The 20,242-nt window shown below is 42.4% G+C and overlaps 1 protein-coding gene across 2 annotated transcripts; it reads right to left on the bottom strand.

The window, feature by feature from the left end:
• On the bottom strand, positions 1-14,704 carry CIDEA (cell death inducing DFFA like effector a). 2 transcript variants are annotated; one of them, XM_054817325.1, is made up of 5 exons: positions 14,560-14,704; positions 10,375-10,531; positions 10,034-10,180; positions 7,523-7,704; positions 1-4,338 (listed from the first exon to the last, which is right to left on the bottom strand). In XM_054817325.1, exons 2-5 carry the CDS (start codon positions 10,516-10,518, stop codon positions 4,206-4,208), a joined length of 606 nt encoding a protein of 201 aa, XP_054673300.1. In that variant the 5' UTR covers positions 10,519-10,531; positions 14,560-14,704; the 3' UTR covers positions 1-4,205. The 2 variants fall into 2 exon arrangements, with proteins under 2 accessions (XP_054673300.1, XP_054673301.1); XM_054817326.1 differs by having other exon boundaries at positions 14,515-14,620.
• Between the last annotated feature and the right edge of the window lie 5,538 nt (positions 14,705-20,242).

Raw genomic sequence — 20,242 nt, 5'->3', positions numbered from 1 at the left:
CAAAGCCACCACCTGAATTTATTTATTCGTGGACAATATTTCTTAAAATTGGCACCACACATCAGAAAATATTGCCATCACTGACACATAATTCTCAACCATCTCGATTTTAATAGCAAGTTAAACATACTGAGCTTGAAAGTTGTGAAGCGGTGAAACACTATCTTTTCCTTTAGCAAAACAGCAATGCTCATGTTTATAAATATCTTAACTGCATATATGACAAGGTAAGGTAAAGAAAGCAGTGATAAATGCTAAACTTCACAAGGGTACTTATACATAACTGAAGTGGTATGTTAATCACATTAATACCTCCAGTAAAACTTGAGGCATCAAGTAAAAAAAAAAAAAAAAGTACCATGATTTTAAACTTTCTTTTGTTTTTAAAGAAGCTTGTGCCTTTAGTTCAAGTGCTATCTCAGGAAGAAGCATGCTGAAATGATTTAGAGTTATAATTCCAGTCAGTTACAAATGATGATATGTAGTTATCTTTCACAGTTAATATTCAGAATTACCAACATTTCCTAAACTGTTAACACCTACCTACCTCTCTACTCACTGTACTGAGAAAACTTCCAGCCCCAAGTCCTATTTTCCTTTCTTTACCCTTCCCTTCTGTAGGGAAGGGATTCAGGATGTCTCCTAGAGTATATTCCAAATGGTCTTAAGAATTTAGATCCTGCCTTTTCCTCTCCCCTGGACAAAAGAGCATGTAATCCTATTTCTTCTGAAAGAATAGGAAGGTGCAAGAAAGCAATAACTTCATGGGTTTATGAAAGGAAGGAAATGAAGTAATGATAAGTTACACACACACACAAGCTACCAAATTCTTCATTCTAGTCACTAAGAGAGCAACTTTGCTTTGCCTGCAGAACATGAACAGTGCCTGAGTCAACAAGATTGAGTACTTCAGTGAAAATTCCTTTTTTGGTAACTACAGTATGACTTAGTGCACTGTTACTAAGTGATGCAAAGCAAGAGGCAAAAAGGGCTGGTGCAGGCAAGGAGGCAGTAAACACGTTTTACACATTCAACACATCAGTGCTACCAGCCTTGACTGCAACAGTAACAAGTACTGATTAACTGAGCTTCTGGAAAGAAAAATTAAAGCTAAAAGTGTCAAGTAGAAAAGCTAGCTTCTTTTCCACATAGTTCCAGTTAAAGAGCCTGTGCTTTAGTTCTGTGTCTTGCTAGATATTATACTCCACTTGTGTATAATTTTCTGAAAGCTAGATAATACTGAAGTTGTACTTTGCTGTGTACCACGTACAGCTGAAGTAAAAGCTATGCCTCCTTAGCAGTCTGTATAAAAAAAAAAAATATCAAACCTGTTCCAACTCAGAGAATGACTTCTCCAGTTTGGCCCAAAGCCAAAACTTTATCTCTGGAAAGAAGTTGGTACAGTAGCAAATATCATCCCCCCCAAATACTAAGCCTGTGGCAAAACCCAGATTCAGAAGCAATGAAGCGATTTCAGACACTTCTCCCATTTTGAGAAAATATCAAAGCTGAGTTACTTTGTTCAGCTGTTTGCATTTTGAATTAGAGGAGGGAGATGCTCTGAGATGGAGACTTTGCAGCTCACATGACCTTCAGCAGCTCAAGTTTTAAGTGTTAAGCTGCCAAAGAAGCAGCTGCTTAAAAACATTGCAAATTCACTCTGAGTTAGCATTTTAGATAAGGTTAGGTTCTAAGAGTGCCATTGGAAACTATGGAATGTAACAATTGCCTCTGGCTATAGAAGGCTGGAATTTGAGATCTGCACAGTTCAGACTTGCAAAAGCTTCTGTATTTATTACAGATGTTGAAGATGCATTTCATACAAATTAATGCAATATTGAACTCTGCAAATTAGGGGTTTTGTGGGGATTTTTCTGTGGAGTTTGTTGTTTTTTTAATATTGGTGCTCCTACCATTAGGAACAGAAGTATCCTTAGGAGCATTACATAGAATTTGCTTTCTGGAGATGCACTTGTTTTAATAGAATAAGTTGCCTTTAAAAGCTGAAAGATTTAATGATAAAGTTTTTGCACTGCACCAGTTAAATGCAATTCATTGATAGGGGTAGAAAGACTTTGGCCAACAGTTATGGCAAAAATCACTTGGGGCAAGGGGTGAAAACAATACAGATGAAGTATAAAGCTTCCATTTTAACATAAGCTCCCTTTCATTACTCACAGAATAGTTTATTGTTTTCTTCTGAAGGAAACCTGACAGTGCTGCAAATTACAGGCATTCTTCCCTGGGAGAAATTAGGAAAGAACCAGTTTTCCCCTCACCCAGTTGTGTGCCCTCCCCCAGCAAACATGCAGAAGTAGTTGGGAAATGACAGAAAACAGAAAAAACCACAAGGTTTTTCTTAGCTGTCTACTTATTTGAATACCATTACTGAAGAGACAGGCAGAGACCTAGTGAACTTGAGTCCATCAGATCCTTTAACACTTGGATTTAGGCTGCTTATCATCACAACAGTGATTTGAATGATGCAGCTCCAGCTGGCTAAGTCACAGCCATAAAGGGAAGGCAAAAATAAGCATATGATGGTGAAATTTACAGATATAAGCAAGAGTGATATTCCCACATATAGTGCCATCTGAAGTGAACAGACCCAGCTGACAGGTCAGACTAGATCCCACCAACCATGATGCTTGGTCTTTACAGTCCACCTGCTCCTCTTTTAGCAGATTAGGTTTTCCTCCAACTAATCAGTGCAGTTGATGCACATAGTGCATTCCTGTCTCAGCAGAGGCATGGCAAGCACTGTGGGGTCCATATTGGTCCTTTTCCCTTCCATTCCCACTGCTTTCTTCCCCTGGCCCAATTGTTCATTCTGTCATCAGACCTTCTCTTCCTAGGTGGCACCTGCCATCAGGTCAGACACATTTACCTGTATCTGCTGCCACCTTAACATCTTTCAGTCTTAAGCAAAACTATAACAACTTACTAAAATTCTTCATGAGCAAGCAAACGAAAACATCAAAAGCCACACCTACAAAGTTGGTCTTTTTCCCTTCAGCAATGGGAGTTTGTATTTTGACACAAGATGCCTGACACTGCTCATTTTCCAGTTTTCTACACTGCTGAGGAAAAGCTTGCTGGAAGCTGGTCATACTAGCAGTTCACTGAACTATAGAAAACATTCTGAACAATTCTATCTAAGAATTAAAAACTTTGCCCTTTAATACAGCTCATCTTGGGAGTCTAAAAAACCACAAATGTCCAGTCTAGAGCATATGTTACAAAAGACTAGGTAGTGTCCTGCTTGCTCCCCCCTAAATACAGGGGCATCAAAATCCAGCATCTCTTAGATGTACCTGAAGTACAATTTGGGATGTAGTGTCATCTTGTAACTGAACAGCAAGAACTACGGAAGTGATGGTTTAACCCCTGAAGGAAGGTTCAGCAGGTTGCTTATAAGCCGTATTCATGAAACGGCCAAATTATTCAATACCTCAGGCAGAACTGGACATCAGACCCATTAAAGAAATACATCAGGTTCTTCAACTGGTATGAGCTACACTATCCTGTACTTTCTCTAGATTTGAAGAAAAGTGTAAAGAGTGAAAATTACATGTTTTCACTTGTTTTAATGGAAGTAAGGCTAAATTTTAAGCTTCTGCTTAGTAGTTGCACTTTCTTCAATTAGACTTCATGAGAGCAGTCAGTCACTGAACCAGGATTCAGTTGTATTGTGTAGTTCCATTGTTAGCAGGAGTAAGTAAGTACACTTAACCCTTTTGTACCTCAGTGCCAGTTGGACACTAATACCAGCACTGTTAAGAATTAAAACCAGAAAACCACAGCCTCCTCCATCCCACCCTTACAGCCCAGTCTGTTCAGAAGGCAAGTAGACAGCCATGAAAAATCCAACCAAACTATGTTTTGATCAGTGCAAGAAATATTCCACTGGTTACAAAGCATGCAAGTTTCAAGTATACTTATGCTCCATTTTGAGCTGCTGGTGCAAAAACCTGCCTTCTCTCCTTTTCCCAAATTCTCAGACATTAGGCACCCATCATTTTGCTGTGTTAAGAGCATGTGAACACCAAACATTTTATGACTGAGGCCTACAAGCATTCCCAAATGGGAAAAATGTTAGTTCACATCAGTGGACATCCCCCTACTATAACATCATTACAATCAAAGTTGGGCAAGACAATGTCTTTAAGCAAAAGGATCCGATATCAGAAGTGCAGCTGTGTTCACTACTCGCGCCTTGATCTTGTACACGTGCCATCTTCGTCATATTCACCCATCAACTGCAACATGTATGTTCCAGTATAGAGAAGAAACTGTCCAGTTATTTGTGCTGCATGGGACATTAGCTGAAGCACCTTCCTAGAAGAAAAGCCATTTGTTAAAAAAAATAATTTCACCAACAGGGTGACATTGCCCCATCCCCCCACCCAACACCTTTAGGATGAGTTAGGTAGCTATATTTAAGAGCACTCTCATTCCTCCTCACTTCTGAGGAGCTGGCCATTTTTGTACCTTTTTTAGAACAAATACTTCTGTGGCCATTGATTGACAGAGAACTATTGGCATGTTGGCAGAACCAGAAAACACATTTAACAAAGCAAGCTGTCATCCTGTTAGACATTTACACTCCTTCTGCAAAGCCATTACTGAAACTACTAGAGCACCACTGAAGATTTAACTTTGCCTGGGAGCCCAGCAGCATTCCTGCAGCATGAATCCACCTCGTGTCTCACCTTTAGGCCATTCACTAATACAACACTGCATGTATCTGCAAGCTACAGATCAAACTTGATTAGATCCGAAACCGGGCAATCATGTTACAGTGGATGCCCAACAGCAAAACAAGTGAAGCCAGGCAAATTAATACTGTCCAAGCTGCAAGCTTTAAGAATTCTCAGTTCATAACTATTCTTTAAGTTTTTAATAAGTATCAGCATTCAAATACGTAATACTGTTTGAGAATCAGTACAGATCCATAAACTAAGGTCTACAGGATAGACTGGATCACCACAGGATCACAGAGGAATAGAGATCATGTCTGAGTGGCCATTTATTCAACTTAGTTATACCCGTGTCTTCCTTCCATTCTCCAAGAAACAACGGGGACATCAGTGCTGAGAGCTATGTTCAAGCCTCATCCCCTGAAAGTTAAGTAGGCCTTCACAAGTATGAAGCTGAGGATTTGGGGAAGCGGTACACAAGAACTGGAGCCATTCCAAAACTGGAAAGGGATCAGTTTCTGAAGATGCAGAAACCAGACCAGCCTTCCTCTTCTGCAAAAAGAGGGGGAAGATTTTCTGAACTCCTGTCTGAGAAAACATGCAACTGACCCCTCTGCTGCTATTCACTTCTCCTTTGTACTCTAGCAGAGAGGGCAAAGTTGTCTTCCTACAAATTCAGATCTTTCCACTGTGATGAAAAAAGGTTTGCAGTCAAAATCCAATGCTTCAAAAGAGTAGAATACCCTGTACTTAGAGCCTGGGAAGCCTTTAAAAAAAAACCCCAAACACTGTACCCTTATTCATGCTTCCCGCACATATGCCATTTGAGTATGTCCTTCCCTCCACAGTGAGTACAGGCCAAGGAGCTTTACAGTTGTAAAGCAAGCTGCACCTGGTACCAAGCTTTTGAGCAGCTGCAGTGTGTCACTTGCACACAGGAGCAGTTGCCACTTAAGCCATGGAGGAAGTTATTTGTTGAACTGGACATTTGATCCTTCAGTTGGACACTACAGGGAGAAACCATTAGGGGAAGTGTACTGATCAGATTTGGCAGGCTTTGAATCCCTCCCACTGATGAACAACTGCAGCATTTTAAAGTCCTTTCCCTTCACACTCCACAGGTGGGCTTGGGTAAAAGGCATCACAGTTAGCAATTTGCAAGTCATTAGCAGAGGGACTACACCAAAAACCTAATATTGTCTGTCCCCAGTTTTGATAGCAAGTTGAGACAGGCCATCTCACCTGTTCAAGACTACCCAAGGTTATTTCTTCTGTCACACTCATTCTTTGCTAGCAGACTATTTTCCCACCCTGACACTTCCCTTACAGCTCAACTCTGTAACATAACAGTGTTTCCAGAAGAACTCCACAGCTACTTCAGCTGTTTGCCAGTACCATTTCTTTCTCACCAGCTGCCCTGTGTTGGCAGGGATGCAGAACTGTCACTTCAAACTCTCCTTAGCAGTGCAAGTTCCAGTGCTGATACTCATCTCCACAGCAGATAGGCAGAAGTCAGAGCTTGTTCTGGCTCAAGAGACTTGACAAACATAGGAACTAGAGGAGCACAGCTGTTTACCCTTTGCTTTGAGGAAACCCTAATGAAGCCAGTGCTACAGGTGGGTGTAGCATATAGCTGGATAATCACTGTAGCATGACCAAAGAGATGAGTCTCATCTACAGTCATACCAGCTGTAACCTGAAAGATTAAGCAAGGGACCACCGAAGTAGACTGGGAGAGGTCAGACAGAAAGACAGGGAACAAGATTAGCATTACAATACTTAATACCTGCATCATGAGAGAAGGGGCTGTTTTGAAGGCTTCAAACTACATGTTGCTCAGGGAAAGTGAAAACCTCACTTACAGGCACATACATCTGTCTGTTCTGTACAGAGCAGATCTCGTACTCGAGTAATAAAAGGCAGCAACACTGCACTGTTGTGTCTGAACCAGAATTTGAGAAGTCAAGTAAAGAAATTCAGGGCTGCAGCTTAAACTGCTGTCAAAGTACGGCACTTCTGTGAAGGAGTCTGGACTCAGATGGTTTTTTTTTTCAACCAGGGCAGGACACAGCTGGTTTTGACAAGGCACTGACTTTCAACACTCTGTTGAAAGCAGTGGACAGGACAGGTATTAATTTGGCCCTGCATAAGGCAGCATTTCCCAACAGCCAGCTCTACCAAACTCACAACTGCTACAGAATGATCCCACAGGAGACAATGGTCCTTGCTGGGTGACATTAGCTTGCTTAGAGACCAGCTGGCTTAAAAACAGTGACATCAGAGTCTTACTACAGATGACAAATTCACATTAAGACAGAGAGAGTTTCATATCTCTTCCATTTTCCTTTGCCTCCATGTAGCTCAGGTCATGAATTTGGCAGCCAGGTATTGCAAAGTCTGAGCAAGCTTTAAAGACCTCTGCTGTTAGATCTCAAATTCCTCTCTTGTTTCATCCCCTTGAAGTCCCCCCTTCAAGAAGTGCAATGCTTCTTCCTCAGCCTCCTGCATTCTTCAAACAAGTCAGAAGGAATCTGTGGAAATTCTCTCTCAGGAAAACAAAGAGACTGTACCAACACCCTTTCAGTAAGAAAGAGTTAGTAAGATTTTGCCTTCAGTGAAATTTAAGATTCCACCATACAAAGCTATAGTAAGTTTTTACAAATGAGTGATCTACCTTACAAAGGAAGAGTCAGTGTATTGGCCAGTATGTAATAAAACTTAGTATTTTTATTAATTCTAACACACCTGCTTCACCAAATCAACAAGCAAAGACAGATTTTACATTAATGCATACACCTCATCAGCAGTGGAAACATACTTACCGCAATACGCTTTTTGCTCCCATACATTTGATGTCATATGAGACAGAGTAGATCTCATAGAAGGTCGCCTTGATGTTTAAGCAGCCAATAAAATCCTTAGGGTTCAGCTTGTACAGATCAAACGTGATGTTAGCTACTCCCATTTTCTTCTTTTGTCTCACAGTGGCAATTCCATTTCTTGTCTAATTTAAAAAAAGAGGGAGAGAGACAGCTTGTACCATGAGCCAGGAAACTACAGCAAGACAATTGTTAACAGTGTGGCTCTTTAGAAGCAGCTTGCTCATTCTAGTCTTGGAGCTAGCTCTTGATCAATTCTAAACTAGAATTAAAAGCATTAGCACAGAGAAAAGCAAGGCTGTACCTTACATAATTTTGTTCAAGTCTTGACCAGGCTTCTGAAGCTATTCCAAACAGACACAGAAGTTCTAGAGTGACATAAGCACCTCATGAATATTTCTTTTCTGTAATACAGCTGCTTCTTCAGAGTATACTGAAGCCGCAGGTAATACCACTGGACAGTGTTCCTGCCATTTAATTATCTGGTGATGTTCCAGCTGCTAGCTGAGGCAGCACAGTTAGTCCCCACTGAAACAGGCCACCAAATAACCAGCATGACATTAGGTTCCTCTGTTTAGGAAGGAACATAATACTGATGAGCACCCATAGAGATATTGCAAAGATGACATTTATGAAAAGTCACGTCCTCATTTTCAAGTCCTGGCTCATAACAGGTCCTCATTTCAAATCTGGGGTCTCTTTCTTCCTACTAAAAAAGTAACATGAGAAAGGAACTACTACCGATTAGGCCTAGGATTTAATACTGAGTTTTTAAGAGAAAAAGCAGAGGAGGAGCATAGAAAGTAATCTTCCACCTTAAATCCAGCCTCCTTTATTAAAAGCAGCCCTTGTCTGCTTCAGGGCTGACAGTAATGCTTTCAGGATTGCTTGCTTCAAGAGAACAAACAGAAAATGGCAAAGAATACCCATATCTGCAGAGACATCTAGTGGATACGCGGGATACTCTGCTCAGCACATTCAAGGTTAATGCTGTAGCAGCTGCCAAGCTGTTTTTTGCACGCTAAATGAAGCAAGAGTTGTGTAAGACTGGGCCTTTTTGTACTTGTCACCCCAGCACTCAGACAGTGCCGTGATAAGTCAGACCAAGTTAGACACTGCAGTATCATTAGCCAGCAATTTTATGCCTGTTTTACTGCTCCCTCCTCTGTTAGCACCCAGAATATTTGGATAAAGCATGGCAGAGCTTGCACTACACTCCAGATGATTTGTGAAGCTGTGGCAGTCCTCCTGCTGTCATTCGGCACACCCTGAAGACAGGCAGCATTCAAACTTGTTCTGCTGCCATGCCAGACAGGACACGGGGCAGAGGGGAAAGGAGCAAGGTAGAGTCATAGAATCATGGAATGGTTTGGGTTGGAAGGCACCTCAAAGATCATCTAGTTCCAAGCCCCCTGCCATGGGCAGGAACACCCTCCACTAGACCACACTGCCCAAAGCCCCATCCAACCTGGTCTTAAACACTCCCAGGGATGGGGCCTCCACAACCTCTCTGGGCAACCTGTTCCAGTGCCTCTCCACTCTGACAGTAAAGAATTTCTTTCTAACATCTAAGTCATACCCTGGCTGCAAACTCTTCTCCACTCTTGGGGCTCAAGGCCCAGATGCAGCAAGCTGATAAGCCAGTGAGGTATCTTGGGGAAGAAAACATACAAACTGCCCACATGGCAACAGGAGACTTGAGAAAAACAGGGCCACACAATTGAGCCATCCGTGTACAGAGAAATGTTAGGCCAGCTTACAGCTCCTCAGCTAGCTCTGCACCTGGTAGAGGAAATTGTGATGCTAGCTTTCTAGCAACAACCATCGTGGAAAGACAGTTAGGAGTTTGACTCTGTCTTAACATACAGATGACTATTCCCCCACAAAACCACAAATTGGACACTGAGTTGATACAATTAGAAGACTAAAGCTAGCTGATCTTAATAGTTCTTAAAATAGCTTGTAGCATGTAGACTAACATTAGGTTTTGATGACTTTTAGCTGCAAGATTAAACACAGGCCTTCACTAAGCCATTACTGCATTGACAAGGCAGAATTGTTTTACCTTGCTTAATTTGGGCATTTTTTTCCTAAAAGCTAACCTTTAAAGACATGGTAATTTTAACTTCATGCAGTCAAAGTCCTAATTTTCTTTATGTTACAAAAAGGCTCAAGAACAAATTTATGGCTGAGGCTCTCCAAAAGCAGGGGATTTCCCCTATAATTCTTTGCAGTTGTAATATTTCGTTTCAATTCTTGGCAGATCTTTGCCAACAGTTCTGTGTCCAAGCAAGGGACACAAAACCAAATCAAACATGATTTGTCATACAGGAAGGCTTGCCTCCTTTAGGGGAAGTTTTCTTCCTCTTCTCCCCTTTTTCCAAAAATTTTAGCAGCCACAGATGTTCCTCCATCCAGTTCTATTCAAGTGAGAGAGAAGCCGTCAACACTTACTTGTGTCCATTTCTGTCCTTTTTCTAGAACCATGAAGTGCGTATTGTCATCCAGGGACCTGAAGAACTCTTCTGTGTCCACAACCGTGCCATCTTCCTCCAAAACCAGAGTAATTATTCCAGCAGATATAAGGAAGGCATCTAAAGTCTGTAAAAAAAAAAATCAGTAGATTTTAGCATTTGAAAGAGGGCCTATCATTTCATATTAAGACTTGCTTATCTGACATACTCTCCTGAACTTCCCCAGTAATGATTTTTAGAAGAACAAGAGCATGTGAGTTGCCTTTCTGGGATACCGTACTTCACTATAAGTTTCATGCAGAGTGGGAATGTTTGCTGTACCTTGCTGATGAGCTCTTGCAGGCTGCTTGCAACAATTCCTTTCCGGCTGCTTCGGGAGGCATTCGACACACGGAAAGGTCGCCCTGCAGGCATGAGAGGAGGGAACAGGGTCTGTTTTGTTACTGCTCCCACAGATGCTCCCATGGATACCAAAGATCTAAGACAAATAAAAATTCAGTGTTGTTATAAAAATAGTCACATCAAGTACTGTGGAGAAGGAGGAGGACCGTTGAGTTCAGTGACATAAGCACATTATACAAGTAATTCACAAGTCATATTAGACTTGTGGAGCTTGCTTTCAAAACTAAGTACTGTATAGCCCTCCAGACATGTTGTCTCTGAACTTTCTCTTGCCAGTGACATTTGAAAACACTTCTAAAATTAAAAACATTTCAAGCAGATGTGGGCCACCTCTAGCTCAGCTGCTATCAAGGTCACAATTACAGCGAGGCTGACAGGCTTTAACACTGAATTAGAAAGGCAGCAGCGCTTACTGCCTTCAGCCACTTAGATCATTCTCTTTACCTGCAAGATAAACAATGAAATAGTTGAAAGTAGTTTTGTGTGTTAAGATATGAGTTTGCCGTAAGAAGACTGAATATATTATCCATATTCAAAAACACACAGCATCAGAACGCAAGTGGAGCTTTCCGATACAGTTATGCTTGACCTCCAAACAGCCACGGCATTATCTTGTAAATAATAGCTACAGCCTATAAAACTTAATCTAGTTTGGAAAAAAACCCAACAAAATAAGACTTGTTTGTGCCCTAATATAATCAAAAGTCAAATGAAATGGAAATTAAGATCAAAGTATATAAGTGCAGAGCGTTAGAGCAGGCTGCCAGAGAGGCTGGAAGAATTCAAGCACTTTTAGAAAGAGGTTTTAAATTTTCCCAGGCAATCATATGTTTTAATAGTGACTGTTTAGGTTCCCTTAGGCAAACAGAACGCATAACACCAGCAACTGCCTATTCCCACACCAATGTACAGACCTGCACCCATCTACATCTAGTGACAGCTTTTTGCTGCCAAATTACATTGGTTAATTCAATAGCCAGCTTGCCAAAAATCACCCCCACATGACACCTGAAAAGGCTTGATCTCTAGCAAGTCTTGTAAAGGGAGACAATATTTTGTCTCCCACATTCCTGAACTTTATCCCCTGTATACCTTTTGCTCCTTAATACTGAATTGCACAGGAGTGGGAAAGGGATGCATCTCCATTTTGCTCTCCTACATAGGTGTAAAAGGTCAGCTTTATGTAGGAAAATCTATTCTCAGACACTTTCACAGAGTGGGAGTGAACTAACAGTCTCTTTCTGCAGCCAGAGAATGAATACAAGAATTCCTAGAACAATGATGAAGTGGTATAAAGTTACTCAACTAATAATGTCTCAGTCACACCTTTTGTACAAGTCCACATTGGCCAAGGACAGTATCTTTTCCAAACCTCTTCCCTGGTCTTTAAGCATATTTTTGAGAGGTACAGAAAATAGTTTTTATGACTGGCCAAATAGAGTTTCAGCAATTAATTTATTCCCTGCTCTTCTACAGGGTTTTGGGCTATTACCTTTCCTCTGTGCACCAAAGTTTCCCTTCCTCTATAACTTCTCAGCATTATTGGAGCTTTTATTTTTTTTAAAGAGGGATGTTCAACAGTTTTATTCTAGCTCAAGCTAATATCTTCTTGGTAGCGTTGTCTAAACAGTAGGTCCCTGGCATTCAACAATTTGCATATATACACACACAGCTGGTGGAAGTCTCTCTCCTTCCTGTAACAAAGCTGGTTAGGATGAGCAGTCAGTATGGTTTTCAGGAGACAGGCACTGTTTCAAATTAAAGAGCTAATAAGCACTTTCCTCCTGGAGCAGGGTCAAGACCAGGGAGGAGGGCAAGATGACAGAGTAGCACTGACAAAGTCACTGAAGCTCCACAGAAGGGAAGTGTGCTAGGACAGGGCATATGTATTAATCACTGATTAAGTTAATAGTCCCCTAATCACCCCACCGGTCCATGGGCAGTTCCCACTCTGAGTCATTCGAGTCTTTTCCTCAGAAATGAAGCCTGCTCATCCGCCTTGGGGCTGATGACTCCCGTTCCCTCTCATACATTTGAGAACTAGCACATAGAATAGTTACTTGAGTGGTATATATGACAGTACTGCCTAGATTTTTTTTTTGCAAGGACAGAAAATACCAAACCTGTTGAACGGTTTTCTTTCCCATCACTTAAGCCAAGTTGTTATTCACAAAAGACAAAGCATAAGGAAAAAAGCCAAAACATACATTCTGATACAGAAGGAAGAACATTAGCAGCACAGCTCATGGGCAGGACTTGAGCTAACAGGGTTCACCTCAGGCATTAGCACAGCCATACAAGCAACAGTTTGCAGCTCTGAGCAGAAGTTTCTTCAGGATTCAAGATCCATTACCTCACACTACTGCCTAGTTCTATCAGATGTAAAAAGTCAAAGGGGGGAAACCCCCCCCCCAAAAACTACAGATTAAGAAACCAGAACTTTCGTTAGCTCCACCAGTCACTTAACAGGAGTCCAAGTCTCAGGGAGTTATTTAACACTGATGCCATTTCACCCACATTTCAATAAAACCAGCAATATCATCTTTAAACTAAGTCTGCTTATGAAGCAGTGAGCCTGGGCTCCAGTGCAGGCTGAGGTTTCAGTTAATAAGAAATCAGCATGATTTAAAAAAAAAAAAGCCAGATAAACAGAGTATGTAACCCTTCTATTTCTGGGCCTGTTGCCGGAAGCTTGGGTTTTCTTTGTTTCCCTCCCCACACAAAGGCCAGCAACTCAGACAGGCCAGCCTACGCTCAGGGCTCCTAGAAAGATCCCTTTTTGCTGCAGCTGACCTCAGAAACCAGACAAACCAATTCCTGACGCAGGGAATTCCTCTGCTAGATTGAAGGTACCAAAAATAATTTCCTATTAAAAGCTGATCAAGATAAGTCAGGAAACAAGCAGTGAAGAGGAAAGAAACATACTAAGGTACAATCAGTTTTACTAAGAAATTGAGTGACACATTAGATACAGACAACTCCACTATTGTTTTATTATTCTTTAAAGTCAAAAGGATCAAGTCCTAGCTCTTCCCTAAAGGGGAGAGGGGTCCTATGTCAGTGGAAAATACAGAAGTGTATTTATAATTGAAAGAGCAAATACCTTCATACTCTAGCATCTTGTCCAGTTTGCCTGGTATAACCACATCCTGCTAGAGAAGGACTCACAGATACTACCCCAAGCATGCAGCACAGTATCAAGGCTGGTAGAAAAAATGATTTTTTTTTTTAAGAGAACCTGGGGATTAAAAGCCTGCCTTGAGCCCTGTACACATATTTCACCCTATCTTTGTTTGCAATATGCCTCATATGTTTGTCTAAGAATGTGGTGCAATGGTCTTCAGTCTCACTCAGAAAAATCAATGTTGCACAACACAAGTGACTTCAGAATATGGCATGATTTGATTTTTAGGTTAGAGTTCATAGGCAAATGACAAGAGCAGTAACAGCAAAGCAAGAAGTGTCAGAAATTAGTCAGGAGACTTAGGGTTCAACCAGATTGCAGACTTGGTCTCCCTGCTGAAACAGGAACTGTAGAGATATCAGAACCACAGCTAGAACTAGAAGCATTTTTGAGAGGCATACAGAACTATACCCTCATGGAGATGGTTAGCACACCTGACACACAAGCTCTTTGCACACAAGACAGCTGCTTCTCTACTGCTGAGAGGTGAACACATCCCAGCCATTATACCTCAGAAAGGAGTTAAAACTACAAAGCCCCTACTTGTTCTTCCCTCAGAAGAGCTTCATGCAGGGCTTGAAAAGCTGCAAGAACATGTCTACTTGCTTCTCCCACCTAGCGACTTTCAGATTTAATCACGCACACACCCGCTGTGACCAGCCCTCACACCGTGCTTGGAAAGCGCCCTTTGCTCCTTTAGAGCCGGAGCCGACTGAGTTACTCAGACTCGGCTCTCCCCGAGCATCCCCCGGCAGCCGGACCCACCGCCGACCTCCGAACCGCCGCCGAGATCAGCGCGGGGTTGGGGGTGAAGGTAGGGGAGGCGGCCGCCCGGAGGGGGGGATGTGCGTGATAGGGGCGATCCCCACACTCACCGCGCCAGCGAACCCACGGAGTCCCGCACCACCTCCATGACCAACCTTACAGGGCAGCGCCGGCCTCGACGCTTAAGTGTTGCGGGCGGTGCTCCTCCCCGCGGCGGGGCGGCCTCTGGGCGGCCTCTCCGCGGCCTCTCCGCGCCCGGCCCTGCGCCCGGCCCTTCCCCCCGCGGCGGCCCCGGGAGCCGTGCCCAGGTGACGGGCTGGGGAGGAGCGGGGGGGTGGGGGGTGCGCTGCTACGACAACCGGCCCCGAGCAGCTTGTCACGGCGGCGCTGAGCCTCGGCTAGGCTTAAAGCTCGTCCGCAGCACATAAGGGCGTTCGTTAGTGGGCGGGGATGCAGGTGCAGGTGCAAGGTACCGCACTTGGGGAGGAATATTTCTTCAGATGGGTTTTGCCTTATGATTTACCTAGGAAAGGAGCAAGAAGGATTTTGTTTAGTGTGTGTCTGAGTTACATACTACATATTAGCTAGTTATAGCTAATATAGCAACTATGGAAGCCAATCTCATTTGAAGCCTCTGGGCATTAGAACAAATCAACAGATTAAGCATCTCAGCTTCTGATTTTAGAGCCTGTGAATAAGCTTACAGCTTGGATTAACGTGTACAGTAGCTTCAGTGGAGGTATTTAGTGTTATTCCTACAAGCAGGAGAGCAGTGACTTCTGTTTACTGAGCAGCTACAAAGGCAGTTTTTCCTTTTTATGTATGCCTGTGTGCACGAATACGGTATTTTTTGGCTCTGAAACCAGGTGCTGTTTTTCAGAGCTGTAAAATCTCTGCTGCACAAGGGAAAACAGCTCTCAGGCAGCAGCATGACCTCAGGCCAGCCCGAACCGCGAAACCCTACCACTGCTGACGCGGGAAAGGCTCAGAGGCCCTTGCCACCAGCACTCAGGTTACCCCCAGGGCCGGGAATAGGTACTTACCTGGTTGCCTGGATTGTTTTTCTTGCACCAGTCTGTTTAAGGCAGAAGAGCTGCTCATGTGTTTCTTTAGTCTCCAGGCTGCTCTAGCAGGCAGGCTGACACCTGCTATGTCTTCAATCCTTGGCTTTAGGGCCCTTATCAGCTATTAAAAACCAAACCAACAACCTTTTAGTTCAGGGCAAATTGTTTTCTTGGATGTTATCTCCTTCCCAGCCTGGCAGGGTAAATAGCTCCTTTCCTCAGAGTAAAGCTTAGACCAACAAACTTCCCACTGGGAAACTGAGCCCAGACTTTTATCTCTTTCTCCTCAGACTACTTAGGGTGTGGGGACCCTTCTCATATGTTAACTCTTTCTTTTCCTGTTTTCTATGAGATTTAGTTTTGTTACAGTTCTGCAATTTGTCCCTGGCAATACCTCACGGAGAGCGGGAAATGGGGAACAGTAAATAGTTCTCTGAGCGCTGGACTCCGAACAACCTGTTTTCCCCTAGATTTGGATCTTGTGGTTGATTGTGAGCCACGACCGAAGTTATTTATGCAAAATGGCACATTTGTAAGGAATTCATACCAAGTGTTTCTCTGCTGTGGCAGAACTTGTATATGTACTGCAGCTTTTCCTGCTGTGGAGGGAGAAAATAGAGAAGATGTTTTGTCAGATGGTCTGTCTCTTCCTACCTCTGCCTGTGGAACAGAAGGGAGAGTGCCCCTTAGAAACCATATGGAAATTGCAGTAACTTTAAGGATTTTTCCGAACAGGCTGGAGCACAAATGTCTGGAGGAGGTGAAAACTTTGGTCTTGCAGAAGCTTACCTTTCCTCCGATTACGTGCCTCTTCCCAGAGGTCTCTGCAGAGACATCCAACCAGTGCAGCCACTGCCAAGCAGCCCCCCGAGGTGACACCGGCGCAAGGACTGCCACAGCTCTAAGGCAGGGACAGTGTGTTTTGCAAGGATGCCTCCTCCCGTGGCATTAGTGCTTCAACTTGCATGGCAGTTATAATAACTGATACAAATGCAGCTGTTTGCTTAAGAGTAACAGGAAAAACATGTCTTTCTGAAGTCTATCCTGATCTGTAAGGAGAGGACGGTATTACATACTGTTTTACAAGCTGCACTGATGCTCCTTTTTTTTCTGAGCAAGCAGCAGTAAAGCCATCAGATGGGTAAAATTACTGACCTAGGAGCCAGGCACCACAGCAAAGAAGTGTCTTTGAACACCAGCAAGACAGCGCGGAGATGAGATGTGTGCAGAACCTATTGAGGAAGAGTATAAAACTGTAGCATGAGCCAAATCTGGCAGGCCAAGGCAAAAAATGAGAGCTCAGTAAAAACGGATGTGACAAGATAACATTCAGTATGAAGACACTAGCTGTAAGAGGAAAATGAAGGCAGAATCATCCCACTCTTTTACAGGGAGGCAAAACAAACCGTAGGTTGAGATGAGGAGGCCAGAATACTTAGCAACGTTTTGCTTCAGTCATCACTGAAAACAGTAATCACGCGGGGGACAAAGTACATGGCTGATATTGAAGGAAGTGAACACTAGAGGTGGAGTTAAATAAGCAACTGTGTTAATCCCTCTTACTAAATTACCGTCTTACTGTCCCTTTGCTGAGGTGCAGTGATTGACTCCGTACTTGTTACTTGTTCACTGCAGTTCAAGTTAAACAAGTTTGCTTAAGTCGCTCCTCACAGGGGTCATATTGCTATGAAAAAAGTCTGCACGTGGCACATTTAACAAGGAGGAGAAGGCACTTGAAGTGGTTTTGCATGCAACTTCACATTGGTGAGTGTGCAGTATCAAGTCAGGTTTTCCTTACCACCCTTCAAGAAAAAAAATGACAAGTTGGAACAAACTCAGAGGAAAGCGTGAATGATCAGAGATCCGGAAAACATGGTGTATGGGCTGAGTAGTGTGAGAAATAGGAAGATTCAGTGGAGATGTGAATCACAGGCTTCAATGATTTTACAGAACTCCATGAAGATGAATGGAATAAAATTTTCTTTATGCCTACAGGGGCTTAACCTGTAGGAAAGGAGAATTAAGTTGTCCATTAAGAAACATTTCAACTGTAAGTGGACAGTTAGGTGCTGGGATCAGTTGCCTACTGAAGATATGAAGTCCGTTAGACGCAGACATTGCTTGGGCCAGTGTTCAAATGGCACAAAGGACAAATCAGGACACCAAGGATGAATTTGGACATTCCTTCTATTTCTCAAAGCTTCAACAAATTACATGAGCAAGATTAATGCAGAATAAAGTGTTTCCGTATCTTGCCTCCCTTGACCTAAGAGGGGAGTGCACAAACTGAACAGATGTACTTAAAGCGGCGTTAGCAACAAAGGTAACAGATTACAAGGGCTGGCTTAGATTTGCAAAAGCTAACCTTCTGTTCAGCCTTTCTGTCTTCGGCTAAGTCTGACCCTGATTTCTGTTAGAACCACTCTTGTGGCCACCCTTAAGTAAATTAAATTATTTCTTATCCCTTCCATAGAGACCCAACTTTCTATTCTTCACTGTGTCCTCAAAATAACAATACTTGTTTCTAAACCACTTTTACTATTCAGCAGATTTCTATCTCCACTGCCTCTGGTTCTGCTTTATTTCTGTCAGGCTGTTCATGTTAAACATTTGGTCGTTCATTATAAATATTTGTGTTAACTACTACTGCACCGTCACTGAAAGTGTTTAAGAGCGAATTAGACAAGCATCTGTCACAGAAGGCTTGGAAACAGCTGATTATTTTGAGATAAGACTGTGGAGTGAAAGATCTCATGAGGTTGCTTTTTATCATTTTCCATCTTTTTCAGAATCTCTGCTAATGAAACCGTATTTTATAATGCCTGACAGCTTTGCAGGAGCCACCAAGTGTTTTTATTAGCTATACAGGAAAGGACGAGGCTCCTCCTAAAGGTGATCTCGCTGATCTGCAAGACTATGCAGAAGAAGCTGGGAACATTTTTTTGGTACTAATTAAAATCCTCTGTATTTGGCTGGAAATGGTTCTGTGGCCAGCAAAGATTCTGATGTTGAAAGCCCTGTTTGAACAAAAGACTAACCCTTCGCTGCAATGAACCACCTGGCCCAAAAAAACGTTCTTTATTATGAGATTTCATGGGTGGGTATTTTTTTTTATTTTGCTCTTTTTGGTTTTCAGTGATTTTAACAATAGGATCAAGACAGTATTGATGGATGGGTGCATGCTGTATACATGGGAAAAATTATCCTGCCAAGAGTATTTCAGTGGTGTGAAATTCTTTGAACACAAATTTAAATTTAGATGTTTTATAGTTAGATAGGATATTAAAATCAGGTCAGGCTTTGCCCTCATTTACCCCCTTTGCAATACCGTACGTGTGAATGAATTGCAGATGATTATGGACAGCATTTGGCTGAAAGCTGACTTATTGAGAGCTACATTGTGACAGCAGTAATAAAAAGCAGAGATGTTGCCCATGAGATTCATTACTGAAGATAATGTACTGGAAAATTAATATTCATTTATTCTGATCATGCCAAGGATAATCTGAAATATTTTATTTTACATTTCAAAAGTTGCAACTTCAAAAATGTGTAAGCTCCAAATAAAACTAAATCACTGTTAATTTGTTTGTTTGTTTGTTTCTAATGTCTTTAAAGTTTATTATTGTTTAGTGATACTCCCTACAGGAAGAAAAGAAAATATTATTCAGAAAGAAATATGACTTTTTATTTTATAAGCATTTAAATTTTATTTTATGAGACTTTTCTCCACAAAATGAGAGGCTACCAAGTGTGTAATTGTCCCATAGCTGCACAGCAATGTTATGATTTTTGTAGCAGATCTTGAAGAGCTTCGGACTCCAGGCCACACTCCAGAACTACTGACCCCCAGATTGAACTGTAAGCTCACACTTCTTTGGAGCTGATCTAAGAAATTAAAAAAGTAGCTTTTAAAAAAATCTTCTTGGAGAAGGAGTATCTCTAGTCTATGTCTTATATGACGTGCTTTCAAAGTTTAATTAAAAATAACTATTATTGTATTTTGGTTTTGTCCAAAATATAAAGACTAAGGCAATAATAGTCAGACAGCTTAATGGGTGACCTTTCTGAGGGTCCCACTGCATTTGAGCCAATGTGTTTCAGCCGGTGATGCATTGACCTCTGAGCTTGCTCAGTCATTTATGAGAGATGCACAAACAGGAACTAAATTTGTAGATGCTACAGAGTAATCTATGTGCACGTGAAATTTCCAAAGCAGCTCCACTAGGAAATTTTTAGGGACTGCAGATTGAAACAGACCAAGAAAAATATTGCTATGACTTACTGCTTTTAGATTCTGCTCAGGTACTTTTCCTCTCTGGATAAAAAGGCTCTTGGTAAGCTGCAGGAGCTCTCAAAGTCAAGCGACTGTCAGACCTAGTTTGGGGTCCAAGCCCCAAATGCCTTCTGACCAGAGCTGGCCTGCCTCGGTACCCATCCCTGCAAGATATCCACAGTCAGTCTTCAGACTCTAACAAGTCTTTTTTTACACTGTGACTACTGCTACTATGTGTGTAGCTGTCTTTTATAATCCCTTAGGAATAGGAGTAGTTGTTAGTCATGGGGTTGGTCCGTGGTGCACCCCAAGACCCACTGTTTTCCCTCAGGCCTGCCTTTAGGTGGGTCAGGCTGCAGAAGGAGGGGCATTGGGTTTCTGCCATTAAGGTCGATAGTTCCCAGATCTGAATGACTGAGCCTCACTTGCTTTCCACCACTGCTCAACTGCACTTCCTGCCCTCGAGCACCTCAGCTCCAAAATCCTTGTCCTCTCCTA

Source organism: Grus americana, chromosome 2, assembly GCF_028858705.1.
Source record: "Grus americana isolate bGruAme1 chromosome 2, bGruAme1.mat, whole genome shotgun sequence".
NCBI classification, from domain to species: Eukaryota; Metazoa; Chordata; class Aves; order Gruiformes; family Gruidae; genus Grus; species Grus americana.
Note: the sequence above shows the minus strand (reverse complement) of the source record. Positions and strands in the feature narration are given on the sequence as shown.